Source organism: Opisthorchis viverrini (genome assembly GCF_000715545.1).
Source record: "Opisthorchis viverrini unplaced genomic scaffold opera_v5_227, whole genome shotgun sequence".
In the NCBI taxonomy this organism is placed as follows: Eukaryota; Metazoa; Platyhelminthes; class Trematoda; order Opisthorchiida; family Opisthorchiidae; genus Opisthorchis; species Opisthorchis viverrini.
Window position 1 is genome coordinate 526,336 of NW_008751884.1, and position 13,241 is coordinate 539,576.

General features: G+C 42.3%; 1 protein-coding gene across 1 annotated transcript in view; it reads left to right on the top strand.

Moving 5' to 3' along the window:
• Positions 1-11,192, top strand: part of T265_08607 (hypothetical protein) — a gene marked incomplete at both ends in the record, with an annotated part of 38,096 nt that extends 26,904 nt beyond the window's left edge. Inside the window, 2 exons of the mRNA XM_009174462.1 lie at positions 4,638-4,741; positions 10,369-11,192. Coding sequence (XP_009172726.1) covers positions 4,638-4,741; positions 10,369-10,921 — 657 coding nt within the window. The remainder of the gene's footprint in view (positions 1-4,637; positions 4,742-10,368) is intronic.
• Between the last annotated feature and the right edge of the window lie 2,049 nt (positions 11,193-13,241).

The following is a 13,241-nucleotide window of genomic DNA, read 5'->3' on the forward strand; positions in this document are numbered from 1 at the left end:
TATGAAGTGTACATAAAAGTATGTATGGCCGATAAATCCAGTGATATTCTGGAAACAACGTAACTGTTGGTGCCTGTGTCCTAAAACTGCCGTTACCAAAGTGCTTCTGGCTCAACTATTCCTTGCACAATAAAGAAATATTTTGAAGCACTGGATGTACTTCTCCTTTAGCTATTGGATTCCCACTAAAAGAGGTTGACCCACTGTTCAGTATGGTTTGACAGCGAAATATCTAAATTTACATAAACATGCCCTCAGTTTGGTGAATGGTGCACTAGTAGGTTGCTGTGAATCAATTAACTGTTTTCATACTGGGAAGGAACATTCGTTTCTACCTTCAATGCTTCGGTATGCGAAATCCCATATCACACGTTAGTTGGAGCATTTCCAGCTGGGGGTACCACCTGTAGGCGGTTACCTATTTGATGGAACCTGTTCCGCGAAGAAGAGCTAAAATCTCTCTCTATAACAGGCTTCAGAGACTGAGGGTTTGTGGTCTTGATGGGTGTACCACTTGTGATAAATCTGATGTCATTAAAAACTTCGGTTGGCAGACCAGCCATGTTACACGATGAAACGAACCATCTATTCCGAAGCTCATCTGTAAATATGGGCTAATGCAACAGGAAGCCGTCGAGTGGCTAAAGGCTGAATCAACGGAAGTCCAAAACTCGAAACATCGTTTACTAGCCTAGGTATATGCTTTTACATCAGAAGCGCCGCCATGTCAGTGGAAGGAAGAAACATTATGTTCAGGCCGTTTCTCTTCAAAACAAAGCACTCATTCATATACTCGCTGCACAAAGCAGTCAGTCACATCTACATAACAGAAGGGTACTGAAGATTTGTGGAGAGAACGTTTGTTATATTCCCGATCGCCATTAAGTTCAACCATGAAACAAAGACCAGAGACTGAAGTCTTTCTGAATTTCCTTTTTTACAGGGGATTTAAAATTAGCATTCAACAACAGTGCGGTTCGTTTTAGCTTGCCAGCACGCTCGAAGCTTACAGCAACATTGCTGAATACCTCTATAATCTTAAACAGTTAAGCCAGGCACTCGGAAAGCCGTTCATAATGTCCTGAACCCTGACGGCTTACTGGGAATAAATATCATCTTTATTACATCCGTTTGAAATTGCGTACCCTAGCTGTGTGGCTGACTGATTTCTACACACCCGTTTGCACTTGATGGCTTATTTGTTTACACTTCAAACGAGGTCACGCCAACTACTGCTCGTGACTGACTGATCAACTTCGATTATAACCGAACTAGCATAACAGGTGCGGCTTTTGTACACTTGATTCACCTATGTAGATTACCTATTCGAAAAGCTAACCGGTGCTGCTACAACTGCATATGGTGATTTTCTATGAGCGCATCATCAATGCAAAAACCCTGACCATCAGAACACCTCGATGAATTTCAGTCTCACGGAATGTACCGAAAATGTGGGAGAACCAGTGAACATTCCATATGAAAAGTGGTACGTGGGAAATGACCGATAGACGACCCATATTAGCCCTCCAATCTGATTCATCCACGGGAACATCTGCAGATGGATTTGCCTGAAAAGAACGGGATCTGAAAGGAATGGCCCTAGTTATCTTCAAATAAACGTGTAACACAATCAGCGCGCCGAACCACCATAAACCTGAGGTCCCGCGTGATTGAGGTTAAAATGTTTCTATCCCTGCGCCGGAAACTTGACTTGCTATGTTGCGTGGAAGAAATACACTTGTTTTTTTTCTGAATTCTGTAGGTCCCTTGTTTTACCCCAGCTAATTTTCCAACTTTAAGGGGCTAACAACTGGAGGAAACCTATATTTAAGTTCCTGTCATACGTGTACGTTCTAAAACAGGAAACCTGTCTCTTTCTTGGAGATCAACATTTAAGTAAGTAAAGACGTAAGTAAGTAAAGACGCATTCGATAAATGGTCGTAGTTCAAAAAGGATAGCCACTATCTGACACTACCATGAGCATCTGCTGGCTAGTATTAGAGAAGGGTTTCTAAATGTTTCGTTGGGTAGATAGAGGTGATGCTGCATTTCGAACAATGTCCCCTCTACACGCCATGAATGACCAATTATGCCGATCATAATTGTCCTCGTTGACAAGAAGTCCCCTGGTTATTTTGGGTACCTCAAACCCCAAGAAACGATGTTCTTTGATGTTTCTGACTGTAAAAAGGTTCACATCAGCCCAATATTTTCTCATAGTTCCTCGTCCATTAGGCATTTGTATAATAACAGCGCATGTTCAGAGCACGTACCGCCTATGTTGCCCTTCACTTATTGTCATCGCCTAATGGTCAAAAATGCAAGAATCTAACTGATAAACACCTCGCTGACACTTCTTTGAGGTTATAACATATGACTGTAACACCGGGTTTCCCAATCTTGCCGCAACAGAATGGATCATGTGTAAGGATTCTCTGCAATTACTTAACCTTCAGAGGATGCGATACATATGAGACAAATGATGTTTTCTTCATTCATGGGCTGCCGTCGTGTGCAAGTTTGGTTTATTCCTACGTGAAATAGTGAGTGTACATTTTTTAAAAAGGAAACTACTCAAAAGGTTGCTGAAAACTCTCCGACAGCCCACGACCGGTTTCTTGGGACTCATCAGGTAGGCATAGTCCCCGAGTTTCCGTCAACCTTATGTTCTACCTGAGTCCAAATTGAACTACTTTCGAGAAATACACTCTCTTGAAAACCAGATTGATTTGCAAATGAGTGTATCTCTCGAAAAGTGGGTGTACATGTTCTGTCACCTTTCTGTTTGATGGACGTATTTTGCACTTTCGTGTTCTCCCGATGAAACACTAGGGATCACGCGCGTTACATAAGGGTACAGTCATACTTATGGCATCCTGTAACACGTTCGAAATTGGCTCTATATAAGAGTCGTGGAAAAGAATGTCACAAAGTTAAGAAACAGTAGGCTGCTTATCGAATCATGTTCCGGAGCATGCGGCACCAGTATAACTTATTAAACAAGATGCAAGTGGTGACATCTGTACGCTAGCATCGTGGGGTTTGGGTCCAATACAGATAATGGATGATCACATAAATATAGTAGCGGATTTGAGTAATTAGCTAATGCACTTCATGACCTTGATGAAGGAATAATTGGATTCCTTTTGCTACTTGGTACGGGGAACGTAATGTGGTGAAACGTTGCTGGAAAACGAGGCAACCGTTTGCCATCTTCCGCGATTTCCTTAAAAAGCTATGTTATCCATGGCTTGTCCTGCATAAGTTCACTGGTTCTACTTTCCCGACATTTTCTTCGTTCCGTAAAACCATGTGAAATTCCACACCGCACAGAAAAGACGCTCTGTCGGTGATCAGTAATCGGGCTTACCGGTTGATTACACACGTAGCCAACATTCAAAATTCCAAAGGGTCCACTTCAAGTTTCCGAAATGTGTCCAAGAGAAACATTCTCATCCCAGGGGGAAATTGCTACACTAAACGCACGCGTACGGTCCTTATTTGAGCTCTCAAAATCTGCTACAGTTTGTTCAGGGAAACAGTGAACCCCGTTCTTCAAACACATACTTGTAGTTACAGAATGCATCGGATGGTACTCGTTCAGTTACCCAAACGACGATCCAGATTTTAGATGGGTTGATTATCCTGTCTCGCTGTGGATGAAAAAGCGCGGCGAGAAGTGGTGATGAAGGTCTTGTCTAGGATGGTCCGAATTTCCGCGTCCTGATTTGGGTGTGAAAATTTGATGACTGTGATGTACACAGCAAAGTTGCTACACTTGTACTAATACTATACTTTTTGAGTAGCTCCCTTCACGATCAGGTGAGACTACTTCCAGAAAGACTCAATTCATAATGTTTGTAGTCCTTATTGAAATTAAGGACTACCGGCTTTCAGAAGATTTGAAGCACGGCGATGTGTCATGAATAGTAATTTTAACGTCTACCAACCTCTCGAAAAGAGAAAGCAGTTATATCTGGGAGTCCTTTGTAGCTCACAAGCGGCCACAAATTAAAATGATCTGCGAGTGAATTGCTAGTACTCCCCACAAAAGCAGGTCCGAGAGATTCACAAATAATTAGTCGACTATATTTTGACAGACATAAAGCTCTGCTATTCTCTTTAGCCTGAATAATTATGTTTGGCTGCATTACTGCCATCAGTTTCCCAAGCTGACTAGTCGTACGAGCGAAACGCCCTCCCACGAATGAACAATGAAATACGATGAGGAAATAACATTATCTCAGAAGCAGCACAGTTGCTGAGGTTTCAAAGCCGGCAAACTTCAATCAGGAAATGCTTGCAGGTTAATGATATGAAAAAATAAAGTACACGTGGGACTTGGGAGAAATCCTAGTTCCGGGTTTGTTTTATCCCATTTGGACTGCCTCCGCAACATGCTAATCTGTTCCAAGGTTAACAAAACAGTACACGAAATGTTCCGTTATTCTCTAAAATTCCTTTGCTTGATATTACGTTCATTAGGTTCTGGGCTCGAAATGGGCTAAAATTAGACTAACGAATTGTCAAATTACTTAGGTGAATCTCAAATCAGGAGACACTTTTTAGTCCCTTGTAAGAAGAATCAAAATGAATGGAGGATGTTTTTATTTCTAATATCTTTATATCACTTCAGGTGAACTGGCTTTTTATCGGAGGGATATCATTCTTTGGGATTTTACTGGTCGTCCTAACAATGATCGTTACACTGACGCTGTTCTGGAGGCATCGATCAATAATGTAAGTATCCAGTGGCCGTTCTGCCTTCGTTATTAAGTGTGAATATCCTTGCCGGTCTCCGAACCCAACAAAATGCTTGTAACCCGCCTTTTACTGGATAATATGGATTTGGCGCCCAATTACTAACATGCAGAGTAATAACAACTTATATGGTTTGCGGGCACCACATACTTTTGGGGTCAACAAATACCAAAGGTAATTTGTGGGTACATCATTTTGGAATCAGACATTGCTAATCCTTTATAGTTCTAATAAAATGTCTTGGACCACTTTGGACTAAGTTGCTACAGTTACTTACCTCGGCTCCTCTATTCGCTTTTTAACCCAATCTTCAACTACTTAATGACACGATGCGTCAATGTGGTGTTGATTACACAGACATTTTTGTCGGTCCTTTGCTGTAACTTTTGCCGCTCCTAATGAGTGGCACACATAATTTACCGCGTTGACATTCTCTTAAGTACACCATCGCGATATGACAAAATACTTCCCCTAGAACTACCATCGGCGGGTAGTGAAAGCTTGGCTGATAATTTCAAAGAGAGAATTGATTATATTTCATCCAGAAATGACTCACAAATGATGAGTTTTAGTTGGAAGACTTTCTTTAGTCAAAATGGCAGTCACCCGAAGCGACGAAAGTCTTTAACTATCCTCGACCCTCCGTGTAATCAAACTATTGGAGCGCTGAAATGTCTGGAACATTTAGCCGAAATGTTTGCACTCGCCCAGTTGTTCTCCGCCGCACATGATACACGACTTATCAAAGCACCATATTAAACACCGTACAGATTCATTGAGCTTACCCTCATAGTGAGACAGAAATGACGTCTTGCCGTAGCTTCCTAACGGTCTGGTTGGATATTGTCCATGTACGGACCTCTTTTTTACCCTTTTTGAACAGCTTCATTGCTTCTGATTGGGTCTTAAAAAATAATTTCTCATAAAACTTATTATGGGATTGTTGTTGAATTGTGTAGTTCTTGCGGCGGAGCTTCCCGCTAGGAGCTTTTGAGCAAGCAAAAACAGTGTTAGTAAACATACATTTTGTCTCACAGTAAATATGAAGCCATAAATGCACTGCCTGAAAGAGTTCTCTAATTTTCACCGATATGTACAGATTGTAATTCAGTGCAGTTGTCTCCGGAAATCCAACATAATCCTACTCACACGTGAAGCACAAAGTGCAAGGGCAGAATCAAAACACCTACTCAATTATGGCTTCATCTTTACCCCCATAAATAGAAATGGAGTCCAATTTAAAACCGCGGAAATGGAAATAAGACCTTCAATTAATTGCGGCATTATTGCAACAGAACAGTGAATAGATCGCGAGAATGTAGAAGTTTTAAGACGCGGACTGCGATTCCCACCACAGCGGCTGATAGCTGAGGTGGTGAAAATTACCAAGCATCAAAGCGTGAATAGAATCGAGGGTGTGGGACTGGCGAGCGTACGGAATAAGCCAACTTGACACGTGAATGTGTGTGGTTTTGAATGCACATAAGATCATTGGCAAAAAAGCCGAGTAGAATTCCCAACCCGAACAAAGTTCACATAATCCCTCCTCCTTAAACAACTACCGATGCACTAACTCATCCACACACATGGACAAAAGGTGAAAATGACGTTCAGCGGGAATCATCGCGCGAATAAAACCAGAAGAACTATGCCCTAAGCCGGACCCAAATTCATGTAAGTTTCGTCATCGGTCTTAGAACTTGGAACCCACCCTAACAAACAATGTTCCTCGAACTGCACCTAATACAGAAATAACTTAAATTGGTTGATTAGTTCTCGTTCCATTTTAATCTGGACCATCCACGTAACCTAGTGATTCTGCCCAAAAACGAAAACGAAACTATTCTTTGGCACATCGCAAAGTGTTGTGAGTTTTTTAATCAACGATAGTTGTTAAGGAGTTTCGTTAAGTTGCGGATCATTCTAAGTGAAGCATTCTGACTTTATGCTTACATGTTTAACCAGACAAGTCTGCTATTTGTAGCAGTTTTATTCTGCCATTTTAGTACCTCATTTGTTGAACACAGCAGAAATCCCTCTTTATGGGCTTGGTATCTGTGAGTAGTTGTCAGAAAATGTAGCTTTTTTCTTCTAGAAGCACCACGTGCATAAAAAATCTGTAAATTATTGTAGTTCACAAGCCTCACAGGGCTATACTACTCTGTAGTACAAACGACGATTACGGGCCTTGCGCACCCTTTACCCAGAAGCCATATGCCTGTATCCGGTAACCTTAGGCGTCTCATGATGATCTTGTGACACATTGTTGGCCTGGCATATTCTGGTACATGTAAAAACAGACGGCCATCATAACTGTCCGTCGTTGTAGCATCGATTTTCTGCAACATCAGACTGTCAAACATTTCGCACTCCAGTGACGTACAAGCAAGAAGTCACATGCGAGTTCGTCATAACCCCTCAATTTGTGTTTGCAAGGGCCTTGCGTGCTCAATGGATGAGTCTAACAAGAACAAGAATGATAATTTACAGAAGCTTAAGCAACACCTAGCTGAGGGTCGCCATCGGGAGATCGACAAGGTGAATATTACATCTATAATGAATGGGAGTAAAGCCGAAGTTGGGAGATATTTGCGGTCCGTGATAAACCAATTAGAGCAAGGCAACTAGTATTGATTGTACCCCAATTGCAATCCAACCACGACTTTATGGCCTTCCAAAAATCCATAAACCAGATGTCCCCTCACTGAGAAATCTACTACTTACATTTAAAATTCATATAACTTCGCCAACAAGGTAGCGGGTGTCACTGTTGAACTAGATGACATCCTCGTAAGTTTCTGTGTGAATTCGTTATGTACAAATGTGCCAAAAGGTGATTCCTTAGAAATAGCCAAGCGACTGCTGTTGGCGGACACCACCCTTTCAGAACGGACACAGCTTACCGTAGATGAAATAGTGGAAGGCATAAAACCATGCCTGAATCTCACCCACTTCATCTTTGACTAAGTGGTTTATACTCAAGAACAAAGTCTAGCAAAGGGATCTCCAATATACCCGGTCTCGGAAAATATATTCATGGAAGAATTGGAACAGAGGGCTTTGGCCGGATTCCCATACCCACCTAAGATATTCTGGTGGTATGTAGATGTCACTTTCGTTGTCATGAAACGGGACGAGTTTAGTGAGTTTTACAATTATCTGAATCAACTGAGTTTACAGATCAGATTTAATATGGAGATGGGGTCAACCTCGGGTACACGGGCCTTTTTAGACTGCATGACACATAAGTTTGGGAAGAAACTAGAGACCATAGTGTACGAGATGCCAACCGACACCGGAACAGTTTTGAACTACACGTCTGCCCATCCGAAGTCGGCTTCGCCAATATTGCGTCATCAACTTTTAGGCGTGTAAAGGCCCTGTGCACAGAAGAAGCTGATCGGACAGCGGCCCAAAGTGATGCAAAGGACAAACTTCGGGGTAGTGGATATCCAGCTAGCATGATTAAGCCTCAATTGCGAATGGTGTTGGCACAGGTAGCGAAACTCAGTAGGGAATGGTTCGGGACCGCTGTTGTCCCATATAAACCAGGGACATCGGAGGTTATTCGAAGAATTCTAAACATGGCTAACGTACGAGTAGCTTTCTGCACTCTGCACTGGTGCAATTGAAGGATCACCTCCCGGCAAACAGAACCAGGGACTGTGTCTACGAAATTAAGTGTAACGACTGCACCAAGGTCTATATAAGACAGACGGCCAGGGAACTACACACCATAATCGGAGAGCATAGTAGAAGAATAAACAGGCCGCCGAGAAATCCAGATGCATATTAGGCGTTACCAAAAGACTCGGCAGTCGCGGAACACGCACTGGACACGGGACACAAAATCGACTTGGAAAATGTTGAGGTTTTGAGGAGATTTTGACGTCACAAAGACTGATAGCCGAGGCGGTAGACACCGCCAAGCTTCCCAGTGTTAACAGAATAGAAGGCGTGGAACTGGCACGCGTGTGAAGAACGGTCTTGTGTCACTCGAGCTAACACGTGTTGGTTTCCAAATATCAGAGGGAAGAGTAGTCATCATCTGGATTCCACTCGACCTTATGCACCCCCCTCCTCTCAACTAAATTGTCGTAACATCCACATGCCCACGAAGATCAAGGAAAATCCACTAGTGGCACCCGAGGTGAATCATCAAGTGAACCACCCTGAAGTGGAAGATTATTGAAAGAAAAATTTGGGACCCCTCCAACCCATCAATTCAAGATTTTGGCACCCACACTAGCCGACAAGAGCCGTTATTTGACACTCAACACTGATCTAGTGTGAAGAGGACTTACTGATTGGTTCCCCGTCTGCCTTATAATCTAGCCAATTTGGCGACCTGTTCATTTGGACTGATGAAGATTTTGTCTCAAAGCGAAACGTTGTTCAAATAAAAACTACCGATTGTTTACCAGACTTTTTCTGAAACGATAATTATTTCGGTTGTGTCATACTGGAACCGTCTAACAGCCTGTTCAGAAAGATTTGCCGGATATGTTCCCTACTAACGCTTCAACAGCATAATTCTCGATTGTTCGAAGGACAAACTGCGTGGCAGTCTTTGTATTTTTTTCTGTTAGATGTGTCATTAGGTGGCCGCAGGAGGTGGGCGCTAGCTTGACGGTGATCATTTGGATTGAACAACAGTGAGTAGAAATATCATTTGACATTTATAGGGAAGACCATTACACTCACCACACTGCAAGTAATGAGCGACTAATTTATGCGTTTGCTCACACAACGCACCTACAGGTGCAAAATGCTCAATCAATCCAGCGTCGCAAGCACCTCTTAAGGTGATACTACGACCGTGACAGCGTTGTTACCACACGCACACACGTGATTAAAATCAACGAGATCGTGTAATGGTGGGCATCAACGTGGCGGTATGATCAGATCGGTTAAAGAGAAAGGGTTAGTAAACCTAGGAAAGTCATCTCTGAACCGGATGACCTCATTCGGGCGAACGTTTTACACCGAGTTAACCAAAAGACTGATAGGCAGTTTTTTTCCGCTGTTCATTGGCCTATCAGTTACATGGGTTTTCTTATTGCAGACGGTGATATTTACTCGTTCGGGAATTTTCCATCATACTTAGTTCTGTACTAGAAAGTGCTTCTTGAAGCACTTTTTTTAATTTTCGTGGCTTTGTTTTCGTAGAACAACTGGATTATGGAAAGTTGATGTTCGCACTGTTGTATGCTCTTGAGTTCGAGTTTTTACCCACCAAAAGACTGTTCCTGAACAAGCCTAATCGAACCAACCACTGAAATTTTTATGAAAAGAGAGCTCCGCACCAAATTTCACCAGCATTGACTATGGCTAAATTGTACTTATTCTGACAAAAAATTCCAAAGATATCTGAATAAAATATCTGAATAAATAAATAAATTCTTCTTTCCTCACCAGTTGCGGAGAAATTCCAGTATCCACCGGAGGTTTCTGTTGTAGAAGCATTCTTCGGGTGCTTTTGATCAGCACTTATTTTTGCTCTGTTTGTACTTTTCTGTTTTATTAATAAAGTTAATCTCTTTGAAGATGCATGCATGTCGAATTAATTTAATCGTACTCAAGCTTTCTTTAAAAATTCATTGCAGGAGAAAGTTAGACACCTTCAGCGGGCGTGGTGGAATTATCTACTATCACAACAACAGAGACTCAACAGCCACCGTGTGCAGCACAGTACCTGTACTTCAGTGTCCAACTAACGAGCTGTATGGTACATGGCGTCAGAATGGTCAGGCACTGCTTCCGCCACCAAACAATGAGTTTGTTTCTAAAGCGCATCTCAATGGTGTGTACGATGAATGTGATCCGTTCGGTGTCTATACTAAAACAGGTCATCCTGCAAGTGAAGGTGGTGAGGGGTATTCGAGAAAAGTTTCCACAACTCAGTCCTGTGACCAGCCTAGCTTAAGTGATTCAGCACCACCATTACCGGAACGCCCGCAAGATCTTGGGTTGGTAACATTCAGGCAACCATCCTTTGGCGGTACACCAATTGTGGGATCGAAATCACCATACATGAGAACATACTCAGCCAGGAACAGTTTAGATGACTCCGAAAAACGCTTCAACGATGCTTATCGTCCCCTGAGTCCCACTGTTTACCGAGCTCCTCTCACCTTCACAAAGCAAATCGACACTTGAATAAACGATTCTAGTTTCAACTGATTGTCGAGACCCACCGTTGTTCAGACTCACTCTGTTTCAATAACTGCTTCGTTGCTCTGTCATTCAAAAGAGAACTACTGTCAACAGAGAACTTAAAGCCAATGCCCATTCACTTTTTAAAAGGGCCGTTAGCCCCGTGTACGCCAGTTGAGTTTCTACATCTCCCTAATCATTGCTGTTATTTGCACTGGTAAAACCGATGTATTTTCTCCAAGTTTCATTTCAATCTTTCTTACTTATATGGGCTTACATGAATGAAACCACTCTTGGTTCATCAGTTAGCCCAAGGTTTTATGATCAACTGATGACCATCCGGGAGAAAAAGCCAAAACTCGAAGTTGGTATTTTCTAGCTCATTCAGAATTTGTGCGGAAATTGATTGTACATACGACATGCAGTGTTAAATTTCGGTTACTAGGCATTCCGACGTACCTAGGTTCATCAACTGGACGGGGCTCATAAAGTAACAAGGCTACACCAATTGGGAAATCAGAATTTCCCACTTAATCGTTGTACACTTTTGAAGCAGTACGTGGAATCTAACGATCGACTGTGCACACAATGGTAAGTTGTAAATATCGAGTGTACAGAGGTACTCCATTCATGCATCAGCCATTATAATAAGAGGACTTAAATGGAACGCGTGGTTACACTGATTCCGCATAGCCATAGCAAGCCTGGCATAAAGTCTGTTGTCTAATTTTGCAATCATTATGTGAATCGTTTGGGGGGACTTTTCTGAAAGGTTTTCGGAAGGTTTTCGGTGGCCCACAACCGGTTTCACCGCCCTTGGGATCCATCAGGTAGGTGCAGTTTCCGAGTTTCCATCAATTTGCTTGTTTGTTTGTTCGCTGTGACTCAAACCAAATTGTACACAGCTCTTAAACTATATCTGTTGACGACCGCACCAGGCTTTGTGCAAAAAGACATAAAAAGGATGAGTTTATTTGAGTCGCCCATCGAAGCCAACTTATTTTGCAAGTAACCGGAACTAGTTAGACGATGCTGGGGAGTCGATGAGATTTTAGTAGCCTCATGAGTAGTTCCCCTTGTTACGGCCTTTGTTCAACACGCTGAGTTGAAGGAGACCATCATAAACGGGCGATTCTGGTGGTTTCAGTAAACACCAAAGTAGTTTGCGAACGATTCTGTTTTGATTCTTGGAAAACCTTATGGGACGTGTACTTCCTCACGAATAAGTGTGACCTAGACGTGCAGCGAAAATTCCCACTTTGAATGGACGTTCGATCACTCTGGGATAAATCGCACAAAATTCCAAACTTACTTATTGGCTTAAGCATTAATCCGTCTGCAAAAAATGGTGTCACACGTCCCCTCATATATCTTAAATAGGCAACTTCTTCGGCTGTTATTCAAAATATCCTACTATACTACTGATGGGGGAGGCATGCGAGTGGTATGTTTTCTTCTTGTAGATCCGCTTTGTCTTTCTTGAGAAGGGAGATCTGTGGCGGAATTTATGAAGCCACTTTGTAGCGTTCGATTGGATTTGATCAGCAGTCAATGAATATCCGGTAGAAAGTCTAGATACCCGACTGTTTTGCTGGTTTGCGCAGACGGAATTCCGAGTAAATGTAGCAAATTCAAGTTAACTCTTCAGTATACCGGACCATCTAAACTGTCTAATGCACCAAAATCCCCCTGGGTCAAGCTGAACTTTTGGTCTTGGAGACCAAGTAGAAGAAGTATGTTGATGAAATGCAGTGCCAACAGGAATCGGAACGCGATCTGAGGCAGTCAAGTCACTGGAACGACATGTTTTTTACAAATCTGAGCTCCAGTAATGGAGGTTAGTAAAAATCTATCCATATAGTCACATAGTGATATATGCCGAATATAAAGCGCATAGAAAATTCGTCGGTATACACTCCCTCATTGAAAGGTGCCACTAAATCACGTGAAAAGTTAGACATCTAAGTGTACATTTTCACTTGTTAGTTATTTGCCGTTTCGCATATGGCTGTACTCTGATCAATACTTATATAGAAAATTGCGTTCCGTCAATTTCAGCTTTGGAAAGATGTCAAAATTTCGAATAAAAGCTACGTTTAGGTACTCATCCTGATCGGTACCTCCTCACAATTCAGGTTTGCGCATTTTCAAAATGATGCATATGTGTTCTCTAATTTTAACACCCCATCCTCCAATAGCCTCCTACTGTCACCATAACTGAGTGTACAATAAACATCAACCTTTTTAACTTGCTGCGACTGCCAATTGGGACCGGAATAATGGAGGAAGGAAACCACGAGAAATCCCAAGTGTTGAGTCTGCC